Source organism: Bombina bombina, chromosome 1 (assembly GCF_027579735.1).
Source record: "Bombina bombina isolate aBomBom1 chromosome 1, aBomBom1.pri, whole genome shotgun sequence".
Lineage (NCBI taxonomy): Eukaryota > Metazoa > Chordata > Amphibia > Anura > Bombinatoridae > Bombina > Bombina bombina.
Window position 1 is genome coordinate 490,989,363 of NC_069499.1, and position 19,803 is coordinate 491,009,165.

At 43.5% G+C, this 19,803-nt stretch overlaps 1 protein-coding gene across 1 annotated transcript in view; it reads right to left on the bottom strand.

Annotated features, from left to right (window-relative positions):
- Window positions 1–19,803, bottom strand: part of PGAP1 (post-GPI attachment to proteins inositol deacylase 1) — a 703,705-nt gene that overhangs the window by 165,326 nt on the left and 518,576 nt on the right. Inside the window, exon 22 of the mRNA XM_053698557.1 lies at window positions 19,543–19,633. Coding sequence (XP_053554532.1) covers window positions 19,543–19,633 — 91 coding nt within the window. The remainder of the gene's footprint in view (window positions 1–19,542; window positions 19,634–19,803) is intronic.

Consider the following 19,803-nt stretch of genomic DNA (forward strand, 5'->3'; position numbering starts at 1 on the left):
ACAATTGCTCCCATATCCTCTAGCTCCTGCATTGAACAGGCTAAGACCATGCCTCCTGAGAAAGTTATAATCTGCTCCCTATCAGAAACGAGTCTGGGTCAGGGGTCATACCTTCATGTAGGCCTTGCCTTGGAAGGTGACTTCTTGTTGTGCTTGGACTTATTTCGAAATAGAATGGGTTTCCAGGTAAACCGGAAGAAAATTGGTTCTTGATAGGAAGAAATTTTCTGATTCCTGGATTGGTGAAAGTAACGAAACCTGTTGCCAGATTTACCCTTAGCTTAAGATTTTTATCCTGGAGCCAAAAGGCTCCCTTGCCACCTGTGACCATGAAAATGAGAGAATCCAAGCCAGGATCAAACAAGATCCTACCCTTAAAGCCTAACAATAAAAGTCTCAACTTTAGTATAGTGTCTGCAGACCACAATTTTAATCATAAAAATTTTCCTGCAACAGCAGCCAAAACTGTATTCTTACATAAATGTGAATATCATGAATGAACGCATCACAATGAAAGGACTGTATTAACCTTAAACAGTAAATGCATTCTTAAGTCACCACTAGGGATGATTCTTGAGAAACCAACTCTGACAAGGAATCACAACAAGGAGATGCTGCTCCTGCAACACAAGCAATACTTTAGAATCATGTAAGTGTCACTCCTGTGCCCAGAATTAATCTTGGGCCTCTCTATTCTGCTGTACTAAGGCTTTAGCCGCTGAGTCACTGTAGGATTTTCCCCACAGCTGTTTGAAACAACATACATACTGAGGGAAACTGATTTGTAGGAAACTCCAATTTCCTAGCCTTAGACTGTATGAAAAGAGTGCTGTTTTCCAAAGAAAGTGTATTCCATAGAAAGGCAGATAAAGTTATATGCACCTTAAGAATGGTTTCCAAGAGTTCCAACTTAAAATTTGGATCAGGAACCACCTTGAGATTGAGGCTTATCTCATGTCTTGTGACCAATACTAGGACAATAAAAACCCTTAAGTCTTAAACACTTGACTAAGTAAAGAACATACAGTATATGTTCTAGCTTAAACTGAAAGATAATCTTCCCAGCTTCCAGATCTAATATTAAAGGCAACAGTTTAACAGACAGTTCCCACGCAGAAGAAGGAAAACGGAAATGTATGCTTACCTGATAAATTTATTTCTTTTTGACACAATGAGTCCACGGATCATCTAATTACTACTGGGAATATCACTCCTGCCCAGCAGGAGGCGGCAAAGAGCACCACAGCAAAGCTGATAAATATCACCTCCCTCCCCTCCCACTCCAGTCATTCGACCTAAGTATAGGAGAGAAAGGAAGTAACAAGGTGGAGAGGTGTCTGAAGTTTATAACATACCAACAACCTGTCTATTGAACAGGGCGGGCCGTGGACTCATTGTGTCAAAAAATAAATAAATTTATCAGGTAAGCATAAATTTCCTTTTCTTTTTAATGACATGATGAGTCCACGGATCATCTAACTACTACTGGGAATCAATACCCAAGCTAGAGTACACAGATAAGGGAGGGACAAGACAGGTAACCTAAACGGAAGGCACCACTGCTTGAAGAACCTATCTCCCAAAAGCGGCCTCAGTCAAGGCAAAAGTGAAAACTTTGAAAAAGTGTGAAGAGGACCAAGTTGCAGCCTTGCAAATCTGTTCCACAGAAGCTTCATTTTTGAATGCCCATGAGGAAGCAACAGTCCTCGTGGAATGAGCCGTAACTCTCTCTGGAGGCTGCTGTCCAGCAGTCTCATAGGCAAAACATATGATACTCTTCAGCCAAAAAGAAAGAAGTAGCCGTAGCTTTCTGTCCCTTACGCTTTCTGTCCCTTCTGTCCCTATCCCTAGTCGCCCGTAGGTAGAATTTTAGAGCACGTACCACATCAAAATTGTGCAGAAGCCGTTCCTTCTGAGAAGAAGGATTAGGACACAAGGAAGGAACAACAATCTCCTGATTAATGTTCCGGTCTGACACCCTACGAGCAAAAGAAATCGAAACAAGAAACCACACTTTCCAAGATAACAACTTAATACCGAAGGAAAGCATAGGCTCAAACGGAGTCCTTTGAAGAACATTAATAACTAAAATAAGACTCCAAGGAGGAGTAACTGGTTTAAATACAGGCCTGATTCTGCCCAAGGCCTGACAAAACGGTTGCACGTCTGGTACATCCGCCAGATGCTTATGTAACAAAATAGACAAGGCAGATATTTGCCCCTTTAGGGAACTTGTCGATACTCCTTTCTCCAAGCCCTCTTGTAGAAAGGACAAAATTCTAGGAATCCTAACTCTACTCCATGAGTAGCCCTTGGATTCACACCAATAAAGATATTTACACCATATCTTGTAATAAATCTTTCTAGTTACAGGTTTACAAGCCTGGATCATGGTCTCTATGACCGAATCTGAAAAGCCCTGCTTGGACAAGATTAAGCGTTCAATCTCCAAGCAGTCAGCTTCAGTGAAGCTAGATTTGGATGAAGGAAGGGCCCTTGAAGTAGAAGGTCCTTCCTCAACGGAAGTCTCCAGGGTGGAAGAGATGACATGTCTACCAGATCTGCATACCAAATCCTGTGAGGCCAGGCCAATGCAATGAGGATCACCGACACCGTATTCTGCTTGATTCGAGCAATGACTTGAGGAAGAAGAGCAAACGGAGGAAATAGGTATGCTAGACTGAAGGTCCAAGGTACTGCCAGGGCATCTATCAGTACAGCCTGAGGATGCCTGGACCTAGATCCGTACCTCAGAAGCTTGGCATTCTATTGAGATGCCATAAGGTCCAACTCCGGCTGACCCCATTTGAGAATCAGGCTGGAAAACACTTCTAGATGGAGTTCCCACTCCCACGGATGAAAGGTCTGCCTGCTCAGGAAGTCTACCTCCCAGTTGTCCACTCCTGGGATGTGGATCGCCGACAGACAGCAAGAGTGAGACTCCGCCCACCAAATTATCTTGGCCATCTCTGTCATCGCTAAGGAACTCTGCGTTCCTCCCTGATGATTAATGTAAGCCACTGAAGTTATGTTGTCTGACTGGAACCTGATAAACTGAGCTAAGGCTAACTGGGGCCAGACTAGAAGAGAATTGAAGATTGCTCTCAACTCCAGAATTTTTATAGGAAGAACAGACTCCAACTGAGTCCAAACTCCCAGAGCCTTTAGGGAACCCCAAACTGCCCCCTATCCCAGAAGGGTCTGCGAAAGCAGGTTCCCTGTGAGAGATGATCCTGAGACAACCACCATTAAAGCAAATCTCTTGTCTCCTGCTTCAGAAGAATTGGTGGAGACAAATCCGCATAATGTCTGTTCCACTGACTGAGCATGTTCAACTGCAGAGGTCTGAGGTGGAAACGGGCAAACGGGATGATGTCCATTGCTGCCACCATCAGCCCGATTACCTCCACGCACTGAGCCACTGATGGCCAAGGAGTGGACTGAAGCGCTAAATCTTTGATTTCCTGACTTCTGTTAGAAAGATCTTCATTGATAGGGGATCTATTTTGGTTCCCAAGAAAATTACCCTTGTATTTGGAACTAGGGAGCTCTTTTCCAAATGTACCTTCCATCCGTGTGGGATCTTGCTTGTTGAAAGGATGGCGCCTGGACCAGAATATCGTCCAGATAGGGCGCCACTGCAATGCCCTGTAATCGGAGCACCGCCAACAGAGATCCCAGAACCTTTGAAAATTCTGTAAGCTGTGGCAAGACCAAAAGGAAGCCACAAATTGGAAGTGTTTGTCTAGAAAGGCAAACCTTAGAAACTTGTGATGATCCCTGTGAATGGGAATATGCAGGTACGCGTCCTTTAAATCTACTGTTGTCATAAATTAACCCTCTTGGACCAAAGGAAGAATGGAACGAATAGTTTCCATCTTGAAGGACGGTACTCTGAGAAATTTGTTTAGACTCTTGAGATCTAAAATTGGCCTGAAAGTTCCCTCTTTTTTGGGAACCACGAACAGATTGGAATAAAACCCTAGACCCTGTTCCTGTATCGGAACAGGAACTATCACTCCCAGGTCAAAGAGATCTCTTACACAATGTAAGAACGCCTCTCTTTTTGTCTGGTCTACAGATAATCTTGAAAGTAGAAACCTGCCTCTGGGAGGAAAACTTTTGAACTCTAGTTTGTATCCCTGGCCACTATGTCCACTGCCCAGGGATCCTGCACATCTCGAACCCAAGACTGAACGAAGAAGGAAAGCCTTCATGCTGTCTTTGATTCAATAGCCGGCTTCTTGGATTCTTTTCCTTATTCCAAGACTGATTGGGTCTCCAGGAAGGTTTAGACTGATCTTGCTTGGAGGAGGAAGCGGAAGAATTTCCCTTGAAGTTACGAAAGAAACGAAAATTACTCAGACGTCCCTTTTTCTTGTTTCCCTTGTCTTGAGGGAGAAGATGACCCTTCCCTCCCGTGATATCAAAGATTATTTCCGTTAAACCTGGCCCAAACAAGGTATTTCCCTTGTAGGGAATCGCCAACAGTTTAGATTTAGAGGACACATCCGCAGACCAAGGCTTTAACCATAAGGTTCTGCGGGCTAAAACAGCAAAACCTGATATTTTTGCTCCTAGTTTGATAACCTGTAGGGAAGCATCAGTAATAAAGGGATTAGCTAAATTAAGAGCTTTTAGCCTAGTCTGAATCTCATTGGGGGGGGGGGGTCTGTCCTATAGTATCAGACAATGCATCAAACCAATATGCCACTGCACTGGTGACGGTAACAATGCACACTGCAGGTTGCCATTGTAACCCCTGGTGTACATACATCTTCTTGAGTAACCCCTCTAATTTTTTATCCATAGGATCCTTAAAGGCACAACTATCCTCTATGGGTATAGTAGTTCTCTTGGTCAGAGTGGAAACTGCCCCTTCCACCTTGGGTACTGTTTGCCAAGACTCCTTGATAGAGTCTGCTATGGGAAACATCCTTTTTTAAATATAAGAGGAGAAAAAGGGATACCCGGTCTCTCCCATTCCTTATCAATTATCTCAGTAGCTCGATCTAGTACAAACCTCCACCAAGGAAGGTACATCAAAATATTTGATTAACTTACTGGATTTATTAGGATTAATTACGACCGTGGAGTCGCAGTCATCCAATGTAGCTAAAATCTCCTTGAGTAACAGACGGAGGTGTTCTAGTTTAAACCTGAAGGATACAACTTCATTATCAGCAAGAGGAATTACACTGTCAGAATCTGAAATTTCACCTTCAGATGCTACTAAGGTATCCTCCTCAGGCTTCTGGGAGGGGGCATTTGAAATAGCAACAACTGCGTCAGAAACCTCGCTTGCTGAATGTCTGTTTTTCCTCTTACGCTTTCCCTGCAACATTGGGAAAGCAGACAACGCATCAGAGACTGCCGAAGACATGAGAGAAGCGATGTCTTGCAAAGTAACTCCAGAAGAAGTTAGAGAGGAAGCGCAGGGCACTGCATGTGTGGGCCGTAAATTTTGGGATGCTTGAGGAGAAAGCTGTGGCATATATTGAACATTGTCGTCATTAGATTCCTGAACAGCATCCTCTTTAGAAAATGTTGGCTCAGAAAAAATTCTATAACTATAGTTTAAAGTTCTCTCAATACATGAGGAACAGAAAGGGATTGGTGGTTCCACATTTGCATCAAAACACAAAGAACAGGTGGCACCTTGCAGAGCCTCTTGGTCCATCTTGACTAACAATAAATCAAATTATCACAAAAAGATTAAATTTTAATAATAAAAGTCAAAAACATAAAAAACTTTACTGTCACTTTAAATTTTAAACTGTAACTTTTTACTCTATTATAACCTTTAAGTGTAGAAAGGCCAAACATGCTTAAACAACCCTGCAGAACACCTCTACACCTCAGCAGTACTTTGCTGAGGTGCCTACCTTCCTCTGAGCAGGAGCCGATACCTCACGAGCCCAACCGAACCTAGCAGCAGCTGCAGAAGTTGGGCTCCGGATCTAAACATGCATATAGGATAAAAAATGCATAGTTTTCAAGGAAGATGCACAAATTCACCTCACGATGTTCAAGAAGTGAATCGAAAAGGCGTGCATACAATTGCCGCTTTCTTAGTACAGCCCATCATGGGCGTGCCAATAAGTAATCTCCTGGTCGGCTATTATTAGTTATGAAACCGCGGGGAGATGTGAAACCACCATATTTTTTAAAACCAGCCCCAGTGCCTGCGTTTAAGCTGCCCATAGTGTCTCCTAAGTCCATAGGAGAATCTGTGCCCATAAAATTAAAGAGCCTAATTTCAATGAGGTTTGTCCCATATTACTGACTACCCCCAGAAAGTAAAGCCAGCACTTACCTCATATTCTGCCTGACAGCAAAAGGCAGCTCCCAGGTTTGAGAGGTCCTCTCCCTCACATGGACCTGTGAAACAAAAGAAAGTCCTGAGTAATATCCCTCAGGTTTTCTGGGTTAGGGCAGCATCAGAATATGGGAGGCGCAGTGAGAATTATGTCCCACAAGTTCCCATTGCTCTAAAGCCACCACTGCTCTACTGAAGAGACTGATATGGACTACGGCTACACCCTAAAACAAAGCAGCACAATCTTGTACTACTTAAAAAATAATAAACTCTTGAAGAATCTTTTTCTAACACCTAACTTTACCACTTCCTTACACTAACGTAGGCAAAGAGAATGACTAGAGTGGGAGGGGATGGAGGTGATATTTATCAGCTTTGCTGTGGTGCTCTTTGCCGCCTCCTGCTGGGCAGGAGTGATATTCCCAGTAGTAATTAGATGATCCGTGGACTCATCGTGTCATTAAAAAGAAAGACCTGTTTGAGTCAGCTATTGAACTGGTTTGATAACTGTAGAAGCCGCTAGGACCTCGCCCTTAACAGAGGGACTAGAGGAAATAAGTTTACATGTACCTAAGGGCAGAATGATAGCCAAGACCTCAGAAAGCAAACCTGAAGTGATTTTAAAGCTGTAGTGAAAACAGAATTAAGCACAACAAAACAGAGCTGGAGAACAGGCAGTGGCCAAATGTGCCAAGCAGGTATCTGTAATCTATATCTACCCTCTACAAGACCAATTCTATTCTACTCCTTGCAGAAACAAATGCAGTGCTAAATACAGATATAACACCACTGTAGCATGCAATAGGTTAGACGGATGTTGTGATAACTAAATATAACATGTGGACATTACTTCTGCTAGGAAAATACTGACATAATTCTCTCTTGTCAAGCTATATAGTTTACCACAAAAATGAAGGTGATGCCCTAGGAGTCACTTAACATTTCCTGAGCCCCCCTTGCTCTTTGTATAAGGTCTTACCTCCCCAGTACCAATCCGAATGGTAAGGAAAGGATTGCTAAGAGTGCTAAGGCTGGATCAGAAGTTGGAAGGAGGAGGCTGGGAGCATGTCAAAATGAAAACCGGAGTGAAAAAAACAGTTAACTCTCCTCAAGAAGAATTAGTGCCTATACGGTTCTGCTTTCTCCCTTCCCTCTGCTAAAATGGAGCCCCTGCACCTTCTTAACACTCCTGCCACCTGTCAGAGTGAGCAGCGTTAAGAATGGTGGCCGCTAGAAGCAACAGAGTTGTTAAAGGGCCGGTACCTCATAATTATATAGCACCTAAGTAACCATTAAAAACCACACAAAACATACATTAAAGATACATAAGCCTCATAAGCAAGCATGTGTAATGAGGTAAGGAAACGTGATAAGAAAAAAACTTACAAAACGTGCACAAACCATCTACACTAGTGACAAACTGCTAAGTCACAGTATAAAAACCGCACAACACACACATTAAAAGTATAGAAGCCCCATATTAATGTTGTAAACCTCATAGTATGTCATGATGCAAAGCAGCTTGAGAAAAAAATGGTGACTGTTTCTGTATAACATACGTTACAAATGTATAAGCCCCATATTAAGGATACACAAAAACTAAATTTATGCTTACCTAATAAATTTCTTTCTTTCCGGATATGGAGATTCCACAACGTCATTACAATTACTAGTGAAAATATCACTCCTGGCCAGCAGGAGGATGCAAAGAGCACCACAGCAAAGCTGTTAAGTGTCAATCCCCTACCCATAATCCCCAGTCATTCGACTGAAGGGAAATGGAAAAAGGAATAACACAAAGGTGTAGAGGTGCCTGAGGTATAGTAAAAAATAACGGTCTAAATTAAGGGTGGGGTCGTGGACTCTCCATATAAAGAAAGAAAGTAAGTTATCAGGTAAGTATACATTTTGGTTTTTTTCCTAGGATATGAGAGTCCATGACGTCATTCCAATTACTAGTGGGAACCAATACCCAAGCTAAAGGACACGGAATGAATAAGGAGGGAGAACAAGACAGGCGGACCTAAACAGAAGGCACCACCGCTTAAAGAACCTTTCTCCTAAAAGAGGCCTCACCCCAGGCAAAAGTATCAAATTTGGAAAATTTGGAAAAAGTATGCAGAGAGGATGAATCTGTTCAAAATAGGCTTCATTTTTTAAAGCCTAAGAAGAGCAGACAGCCCTAGTGGAATGGCCGTAAGTCCAGCAGTCTCATAAGCAAAACGAATTATACTTTTTAACCAGAGAGAAAGAGAAGTAGCAGTAGCCTTCTGACCCTTACCCTTTCCTGAGAAAAAAACAAACAGGGCAGAATACTGGCGAAAATCCTTAGTAGCCTGTAGGTAGAATTTTAACACGCGTACAACAATCCAAGTTGTGCAACAGACGTTCCTTATGAGAAGAAGGATTAGGACAGAGAGAAGGAACAACAATTTCCTGATTAATATTTTTATCCAAAACCACCTTCGGGAGAAACCCCAATTTCTGACCAGGGCCTGACAAAAATATTGAACATCTGGCACATCCGCCAGACGCTAATGCAAAAGAATAGATAACGCAGAAATCTGACCTTTCAGACTGACTGACAACCCTTTCTCCAGACCTTCCTGGAGAAAAGACAAAATTCTAGGAATCCTGACCCTACTCCAAGAGAAGCCCTTCGATTCACACCAATGACTCGTGGAAGGAGCGCAAACGGAGGAAACAGGTATGATAGACTGAAATCCCAAGGAACCGCCAGAGCATCTATCAGAGCGGCCTGAGGATCTCTTGACCTTGAACCGTACCTTGGCATTCTGACGAGGCGCCATCAGATCCAACTCCGGCACCCCCCACTTGAGGGTTAACCTGGAGAACACCTCCGGATGGAGAGCCCACTCCCCGGGATGAAAGGTTTGTCTGCTCAGAAAATCCATCCCCCAGTTGTCCACTCCTGGAATGTGGATGGCAGATAGACAACAATTGTAAGCTTCCGCCCACTGAACAATCCGAGACACCTACTCCATGGCTAAGTAACTCCGAGTTTCTCCCTGGTGGTTGATGTAAGCCACTGATGTGATGTTGTCCGATTGGAACCTGATAAACCGGGCTTAGGACAATTGAGGCCAAGCCATCAGAGCATTAGAAATCGTTCAACTCAAAGATGTTTATGGGGAGAGCAGATTCCTCCCGAGTCCATAGTCCCTGCTCCTTTAACGAGTCCCAGACTGCTGCCAAACCTAGTAGGCTGGCGTCCGTGGTCACGATCACCCAGGAAGGTCTCCGGAAGCATGTGCCCTGAGACAGATGCTTCTGAGAAAGCCACCATGGAAGAGAGTCTCTTGTCGACTAGTCTAGATCTATCCTCTGAGACAGATCCGCATGGTCTCTGTTCTTGTCTGAGCATGCATAATTGCAGAGCTCTCAAATGGAATCGAGCAAAGGGAATGATGTCCATGGAAGCGACCATCAGACCAATTACCTCCATACATTGAGCCACTGATGGCTGAACAGTAGACTGTAGAGAGAGGCATGAGGAGAGAATTTTGGATTTTCTGACCTCTGTCAGAAAAAAATTCATATATAAGGAATCTATTATGGTCCCTAAGAAAACCACCCTTGTAGCTGAAACAAGGGAACTCATCCAGATTCACTTTCCATCCGTGGGAACGTAGAAAAGACAACAAGATCTCTGTATGAGAGTTTGCTTGTTTAAAAGATGGCGCCTGAACCAATATGTTGTCCAGGTAGGGCGCCACTGAGACCTGTTCACTGCCAAGAGAGTCCCTAGAACTTTTGAGAAAATTCTGGGAGCTGTGGCAAAGCCAAACGGAAGAGCCACAAACTGAAAGTATTTGTCTAGAAAAGCGAATCTCAGGAACTGGTGATGATCTCTGTGGATGGGAACAAGAAGATACGCGTCCTTCCAATCTACCGTCGTCATGAACTGACCCTTACTGGAACTAGAACAATCACTCCCAGAGAGGAAAGATCCTGAACGCAGTTCAAGAATGCCTCTCTTTTAACCTGATCTGCAGATAACCTTGAAAGGTGGAATCTGTCCTTGGGAGGAAGAGATTTGAAATCTATTTTGTAACCCTGAGATACTATGTCCACAGCCCAAGGATCTGGGACATCTCGTATCCATGCTTGACAAAACAGGGAAAGTCTGCCCCTCACTTGATCCGATCCCGGACCGGGGGCAGACCCTTCATGCTGACTTAGACTAAGCTGTGGGTTTCTTTGATTGCTTTACCTTGTTCCAAGACTGATTGGGTTTTCAGGAGGACTTAGACTTTCCTGCTTGGAAGAGGGAGACTTTTGACCCTTGAAGTTACAAAAGGAACGAAAATTACTTTGACGTCCTTTAGGACTGTTCTTCTTGTCTTGTGGTAGAAAAGACCCTTTTCCACTTGTAATATCAGAAATTATTTCTGCCAGACCAGGTCCAAACAAGGCGTTATCTTTGTAAGGAAGGGCCAGAAGCTTGGACGTAAAGGTATCATCAGCTGACCAAGATTTTAGCCACAAAGACCTGCGGGCTAAGACAGTGAAGCCAGACATCTTGGCTCCCAGTCTAATAATTTGTATGTTAGCATCAGAAATAAAGGAATTGGCTAGTTTGAGAGCCTTAATCCTATCTTGGATCTCCTCTAATGGAGTCTCTGCTAAAATAATCTCTGTCACACGGTCTGGAACAAGAAACGCTTCCACAGAGGAAGGAACATCATAGTATTTATTAAGTTTACTAGATTTCTTAGGGTTGACAACGACAGGAGTATCAGAGTCATCCAAAGTCATCCTTTAGCAATACACAAAGGTGTTCAAGCTTAAATCTGAAGTTTACTTCTTCAGCATCGGACAAAGGAATTATACTGTCCGAATCTGATATTTCACCCTCAGAGGCTACTGGTATCCTCCTCATCAGACTTATGAAAGAGTACAACCTGCATAGCCGCAGACGGAACAGACACCTTACAACCTGACAAACTTTTAGATTTCCTCTTGCGCTTCCCCAACATGGGAAAAGCAGATAAAGTCGCTGATACCGCAGAGGATACTGATGGGAAAAAAACTCCTACAGGAGGCTGAGAGGAAATGCAGGGCACTAAATGTGATGCCATTGAGACTTGGGACGTTAAATGAGAAAGCTGTGGCATTGCCTGAACAGCATCATCCTGAGAGACATTGGGCTCAGCGGGCAAAATCTTATTTTTACACTCTATAGTTCTAGTTAAACATGCAGCACAGTAAACATCTGACAAAAGAAACAGCTTCCTGATTCATGTCTTAACTAAAAAGTAAAAATTCCCAAGATAAATGGAATGACTAGAAAATATAAAATGACTACTGTCACTTTAACAAAAAACTCTTTTAACCCACAGAACACGCTAAATTGAACTCTCTGAAAATAAAAGGCAAAAAAGTTTTAACCTCTACACCTCAGCCTGAGGTGCCCTACCGTAACTTGCAAATAAACCAATGTAAGAGACAACTTCCTTCAGTGGCCGTTCCGACACAGGAAAATCTAAGAAGCAGTGACGCTGCTCCACTCCAATATTACAACAGAGAGCGGGAAGTCACATGACCAGAAGAGAAGGGAAATTGCGCAGTAACTGAAACCGCGTGTTCCCTAGCTCTGTCAGAAGACCGGAGCTTAAAAAACATACTGGATAATGAAACTGCCTGAAAAAAACTAACACCCATTAGTACAAAACAGCACAATCCTAAGTCTAAGCCCTAATAAAAAGTTTTATGCGAGTTACACATTAAACATATCAGCCCAAGGGGAAAAAGATCCCTTACATAAAGGGAAAATTAACCCCTAGTCTCCTAAAGTCAGTGCCTGCACCCTGCACCCTGCACAAGTAAATCCAATATAATGTATTATATTTAAATGTCCCAATAATACTGCAGTTGCAATAATTTTCTGAAGTGCCAGTCTCCAGTACCTAGAAGACAAAAAGCACTTACCTGCAGTCTAGCTGTCCAGCAGGAATATAGCTCACAAGGCGTGAAAGGACACATACTCCTTACAGAGACCTATAGGCAAAAGAAAGAACAGAGTAACCCACTCTGGCTTCCTATGACCAGGGCAGCAATATGTTAGAAAGTTGTGAGGTGGTCCTTACTTTGTTTCCTAACTGCTTAAAAGCCACCACTACTCTACTGAAGAGATTGATGCGGACACAGCTAAACCCAAAAACTTGCTTGTAGTTCAAAAAAAATTTCAGACACTAAACTTCACTTCCTCCATTGACAGAGGCAAAGAGAATGAATGGGGATTATGGGTAGGGGAGTGACACTTAACAGCTTTGTTGTGGTGCTCTTTGCCTCCTCCTGCTGGCCAGGAGTGATATTCCCACTAGTAATTGGAATGACGTCATGGACTCTCCATATTTTAGGAAAGAAAAGTTTATGCTGTGAAGCCAAGACATATCTTCTGTGTCAACTAGTGTGTCAACCTGCTGTGAACTGGCTATATAGTAATTGTACCCTTTGTAGCCTGTGGGCTGTCTGAGACATGCAGGTACTTAACCAGCAAATGTTCCCATCACTGTTCTTACCCAGATGTTAGTTCGGATGATAAAAACAGAATTTATGCTTACCTGATAAATTACTTTCTCTTGTGGTGTATCCAGTCCACGGGTTCATCCTTTACTAGTGGGATATTCTCCTTCCTAACAGGAAGTGGAAAAGAGAGCACACAGCAGAGCTGTCCATATAGCTCCCCCTCTAGCTCCACCCCCCAGTCATTCGACTGAAGGTTAGGAAGAAAAAGGAGAAGCCATAGGGTGCAGTGGTGACTGTAGTTTAAACTAAAAATCCACCTGACTAATAGCCAGGGCGGGCCGTGGACTGGATACACCACAAGAGAAAGTAATTTATCAGGTAAGCATAAATTCTGTTTTCTCTTGTAAGGTGTATCCAGTCCACGGGTTCATCCTTTACTTGTGGGATACCAATACCAAAGCTTTAGGACACGGATGAAGGGAGGGAACAAGACAGGTACCTTAAACGGAAGGCACCACTGCTTGTAAAACCTTTCTCCCAAAAATAGCCTACGAAGAAGCAAAAGTATCGAATTTGGAAAATTTGGAAAAAGTATGCAGCGAAGACCAAGTCGCTGCCTTACAAATCTGTTCAACAGAAGCCTCATTTTTAAAAGCCCATGTGGAAGCCACTGCTCTGGTAGAATGAGCAGTAATTGTTTCAGGAGGCTGCTGGCCAGCAGTCTCATAGGCCAGACGGATGATGCTTTTCATCCAAAAGGAAAGAGAGGTAGCAGTCGCCTTCTGACCTCTCCTCTTACCAGAATAGATAACAAACAATTAATTTGTTTGTCTGAAATCCTTAGTTGCTTGTAAATAGAACTTTAAAGCACGAACCACATCAAGATTGTGTAACAAACGTTCCTTCTTCGAAGAAGGATTAGGACACAGAGAAGGAACAACAATTTCCTGGTTAATATTCTTATTAGACACAACCTTAGGAAGAAAACCGGGTTTTGTACGCAAAACTACCTTATCTGCATGGAACACCAAGTAAGGTGAGTCACACTGTAAAGCAGATAACTCTGAAACTCTTCGAGCAGAAGAGATAGCTACCAAAAACAAAACTTTCCAAGATAAAAGCTTAATATCTATGGAATGTAAAGGTTCAAACAGAACCCCTTGCAGAACTGAAAGGACTAAATTCAGACTCCATGGCGGAGCCACAGGTCTATAAACAGGCTTGATTCTGACTAAAGCCTGAGTAAACGCTTGAACGTCTGGTACCTCCGCCAGACGTTTGTGTAAAAGAATAGACAAAGCAGATATATGTCCCTTTAAGGAACTGGCTGACAATCCTTTCTCCAATCCATCTTGGAGAAAAGACAATATCCTGGGAATCCTAACCTTACTCCATGAGTAACCCTTGGATTCGCACCAACAAAGATATTTACGCCAAATCTTATGGTAGATTTTCCTGGTGACAGGCTTTCTAGCCTGAATCAGGGTATCGATAACCGACTCAGAGAAACCACGCTTAGATAGAATTAGGTGTTCAATCTCCAAGCAGTCAGATGCAGAGAAATTAGATTTGGATGTTTGAAAAGACCTTGAAGTAGAAGGTCCTGCCTCAATGGCAGAGTCCATGGTGGAACGGATGACATGTCCACTAGGTCTGCATACCAGGTCCTGCGTGGCCACGCAGGCGCTATTAGAATCACCGACGCCCTCTCCTGCTTGATTCTGGCAACCAGACGAGGAAGGAGAGGAAACGGTGGAAACACATAGGCCCGATTGAAGGACCAAGGCGCTGCTAGAGCATCTATCAACACCGCCTGGGGATCCCGGGACCTGGACCCGTAAAGAGGAAGTTTGGTGTTCTGACGGGACGCCATCAGATCCAATTCTGGAGTGCCCCATAGCTGAGTCAGCTGGGCAAATACCTACGGGTGGAGTTCCTACTCCCCCGGGCGAAAAGTCTGACGACTTAGAAAATCCGCCTCCCAGTTGTCTACTCCTGGGATGTGAATTGCTGAGAGATGGCAGGAGTGATCCTCTGCCCACCTGATTATTTTAGTTACCTCCGTCATTGCTAGGGAACTCCTTGTTCCCCCTTGATGATTGACGTAAGCTACAGTCGTGATGTTGTCCGTCTGAAATCTGATGAATTTGGCCACAGCTAGCTGAGGCCATGCCTGAAGTGCGTTGAATAGCGCCCTCAGTTCCAGAATGTTTATCGGGAGAAGAGCTTCTTCCCGAGACCATAAGCCCTGAGCTTTCAGGGAGTCCCAGACTGCACCTCAGCCCAACAGACTGGCGTCCGTCGTTACGATGATCCACTCTGGTCTGCGGAAACACATTCCCTGAGACAGGTGATCCTGAGACAACCACCAGAGAAGAGAATCTCTGGTCCCCTGGTCCAGCTGTATTTGAGGAGACAAATCTGCATAATCCCCATTCCACAGTTTGAGCATGCGTAGTTGCAGTGGTCTGAGGTGTATCCGTGCAAAAGGGACTATGTCCATTGCCGCTACCATTAGTCCGATTGTCTCCATGCACTGAGCTACAGACGGCCGAGGAATGGAATGAAGAGCTCGGCAAGTAGTTAAGAGTTTTAACTTTCTGACCTCCGTCAGAAATATCTTCATTTCTACCGAGTCTATTAGGGTTCCTAGGAATGGAACTCTTGTGAGGGGGGAGAGAGAACTCTTTTTGATGTTCACCTTCCACCCGTGAGACCTCAGAAAGGCCAATACAATTTCCGTGTGAGACTTGGCTCTTTGGAAAGTCGACGCCTGAATTAAGATGTTGTCTAGGTAAGGCGCCACTGCTATGCCCCGCGGTTTTAGAACCGCCAGGAGGGACCCTAGCACCTTTGTGAAAATTCTGGGAGCAGTGGCCAACCCGAAAGGAAGAGCCACAAACTGATAATGCTTGTCCAGAAAGGCGAAACCTGAGAAACTGGTGATGATCTTGGTGGATAGGAATGTGCAGATACGCATCCTGTAGATCCACGGTAGTCATATATTGACCCTCCTGGATCATTGGTAAGATTGTCCGAATGGTCTCCATCTTGAATGACGGGACCCTGAGGAATTTGTTTAGAATTTTGAGATCCAGGATTGGTCTGAAAGTTCCTTCTTTTTTGGGAACCACAAACAGGTTTGAGTAAAAACCCAGCCCTTGTTCCACAATTGGAACTGGGTGAATCACTCCCATTGTATGTAGGTCTTCTACACAGCGTAAGAACGCCTCTTTCGTTGTCTGGTCTGTAGACAAACGAGAAATGTGGAACCTTCCCCTTGGAGGGGAGTCCTTGAATTCTAGAAGATATCCCTGGGATACAATCTCTAAGGCCCAGGGATCGTGTATGTCTCTTGCCCAGGCCTGAGCGAAGAGAGAGAGAGTCTGCCCCCCACTAGATCCGGTCCCGGATCGGGGGCTACCCCTTCATGCTGTCTTGGAGGCAGCTGCAGGCTTCTTGGCCTGTTTACCCTTGTTCCAGCCCTGGTAAGGTTTACAGGCTGCCCTGGGTTGTGAAGTGTTACCCTCTTGCTCTGCAGCAGGGGAGGATGAAGCGAGACCGCTCCTGAAATTTCAAAAGGAACGAAAATTATTTTGTTTGTTTTTTGTCTTAAAGGACTTGTCCTGAGGGAGAGCATGGCCTTTTCCCCCAGTGATTTCTGAGATAATCTCTTTCAATTCAGGCCCGAAAAGGGTCTTTCCTTTGAAAGGGATGTTCAGTAGTTTGGATTTTGACAACACATCGGCCGACCAGGACTTCAGCCATAGCGCCCTGCGCGCCAGAATGGCGAAACCTGAATTCTTTGCCGCTAACTTAGCTAGTTGGAAAGCGGCATCTGTGATAAAAGAATTAGCCAGCTTAAGAGCCTTAATTCTGTCCATAATGTCCTCATATGAGGTCTCCGTCTGGAGCGCCTCTTCCAGCGCCTCGAACCAGAAAGCAGCTGCAGTAGTTACAGGAACAATGCACGCTATAGGTTGGAGAAGAAAACCTTGTTGAACAAAATTTTTCTTAAGTAAACCCTCTAATTTTTTATCCATAGGGTCTTTAAAAGCACAACTGTCCTCAATTGGTATGGTTGTGCGTTTAGCAAGTGATGATACAGCCCCCTCCACCTTAGGGACCGTCTGCCACGAGTCCCGCGTGGTGTCAGATATGGGGAACATTTTCTTAAAAACAGGAGGGGGAACAAACGGAATACCTGGTCTATCCCACTCCCTAGTTACTATATCCACAATCCTCTTAGGGACCGGGAACACATCAGTGTAAACAGGCACTTCTAGGTACTTGTCCATTTTACACAATTTCTCTGGAACCACCAAAGGGTCGCAGTCATCCAGAGTAACTAGTACCTCCCTGAGCAATAAGCGGAGGTGTTCTAGTTTAAATTTAAATGCCAACGTATCTGAGTCTGTCTGAGGAGCAACCTTTCCCGAATCTGAAATTTCTCCCTCAGACGGCACATCCCTCGCCCCCATTTCAGAGCGTTGTGAGTGTATATCGGATACGGCTACTAAAGCGTCAGAATGCTCAGAATCTGTTCTTAAAACAGAGCTATCACGCTTTGCAGGTAACATAGGCAGTTTAGATAAAAACACTGAGAGGGTATTATCCATAATTGCCGCCAAGTCTTGCAAGGTAAAAGAGTTAGACGCACTAGAGGTGCTAGGCGTCGCTTGAGTGGGCGTAACTGGTTGTGACACTTGGGGAGAGGATAACGGGCTAACCTCATTAACTTCTGTCTGAGAATCATCTTGGGCCACATTTTTAAGTGCAACAATCTGTTCTTTAAAATGTATAGACATATCAGTAAAAGTGGGACACATTCTGAGAGGGGGTTCCACCATGGCTTCTAAACACATTGAACAAGGATTTTCCTTGGTGTCAGACATGTTTAACAGACTAGTAGTAAGACAAACAGGCTTAGAAAACACTTTAATCAAGTAAAAACACACTTTGCAAAAAAACGTTACTGTGCCTTTAAGAGATAAAAAAGCCACACAATTTTCCAAAACAGTGAAAAATGCTTCAAACTTTTCGAAGTTTTCACAGTATGTACCTAAAGCATTGGTAAGATTGCACAACTAGCAAGAAAAACGATTAACCCCTTAATGCCCAAACCGGATCAATAGCAAGCTAACAACCGGTTAAAACGACTTCAGCACCTTGCCACAGCTCTGCTGTGTCCCTACCTGCCCTTAGGAACCAGATTTGTGGGGGAAAAGCTTCTTATAGGCCCTCACACTGCAGCAGGACCCTCCATGTGAAACAGCCTGAAGATCTAGTCAGTCTAACTGCGCATCTGAGGCGCGAAATTAGGCCCCTCCCACCTTACTCCGGGGTTGTGAGGCTTAAAGAAACTCTCCTAAGTGTTATATTAATAGCCATGTGGGTAGCAACCCCTGAAGGAAACCCAAAGGAACCTCAAAGTGTCTCAAAAAACGATATTTATTAGAAAAAAACGTTTGCCATAAAATAGTGTCAACCAGCCTAAAGTAGCCCTGTTCTGTAAGCTTGTAATTCCATACTTAGTCTCTGAATAAAGCTTACCCTTCCCTCATGGGGATCTCATCAGTCCTTTTCTAGCATTATCACAGTCTTGTCTAGAAATAAATGACTGAACATACCTTAGTGCAGCCTAACCTGCAAACCGTTCCCCCCAACTGAAGTTTTCTGGTACTCCTCAGTCCTTTGTGGGAACAGCAGTGGATTTTAGTTACAACATGCTAAAATCATTTTCCTCCTTGCAGAAATCTTCATCTCTTTTCTGCTGGAGAGTAAATAGTACAAACCGGTACCATTTAAAAATAACAAACTTTTGCTTGTAGAACAAAAACTACAAATCTAACACCACATTCACTTTACCCTTCCGAGAGGGACCCTATTGCTTAGAGCCGGCAAAGAGAATGACTGGGGGGTGGAGCTAGAAGGGGAGCTATATGGACAGCTCTGCTGTGTGCTCTCTTTGCCACTTCCTGTTAGGAAGGAGAATATCCCACAAGTAAAGGATGAACCCGTGGACTGGATACACCTTACAAGAGAAAGAGAGCCCATCCTGTACTACGACTGACAGTAGAGGATTTACGAAGGGAGTACATATTCATGGCCTAACAGGAGGCAGCTAAAGGAACTGTCCCAGGGAGAGTGGCAGGCTTGTGACCACTACTCCCGCAAGGAGATTTACATTGCACAGCCAGTGCTCTCCTACACACCTCTCTTCCAAGTTTCACCTTATGAGGGGAAAATGGATTAATATCCCTGTAATTCTTAAATAAAATCCTGAGCACCTCCATCTTGGACTTCTCCTTAAATGAGGCAAAGAAATACTGGGAGGGTCAAGGAAGTAGTAGAGATATTAAAGCTTTTGGTGTAGGGTGTCTTTGTCTCATCCAGGTGGCCAGGTGATAAATTCCCAACAGTAAGGAATTGTGGACTCTCACCACCATAAGAAAGACGTATGTTTTTAATATTAAGCTAGACAAAGAACATTAAACAATATACTTTTCTACGGGAACAATGTAGAAATTATCAACAGACAATACAGAAATAAGTATTTTTTTTACTATGTGGAAAAAAAAAAGATTTTCGAATGTCAGTAAATTTTATATTTTTGACATTGCTAAAAAATATTTAGTTTATGCATAGTTCTATATATAAAAAATATTTATTTAAGAACTCCCCACAGTTAAATGGTAGAACCCCCCCCCCCCAAAGAAACAAAAACGTACCCTAATAGAAATCTGCATATATTTATAATAGGATCAACTTTATAAGGTTTGGCTGCTGCATCAATTGTTGATTCAAATTCTATACAGTGTCCTGGAGAAAAAAAAAAACAGAAGATAAAAAAATATCCATTATATACCATCATATACATGACTAACATGTAACTAAGTGAAATATAATTATTAATACAATATAGTAACCATGTTACTCAGTGTAATTATTTATGAAACAGACCAAGCATATCAGAGCAATACTTTATTGTT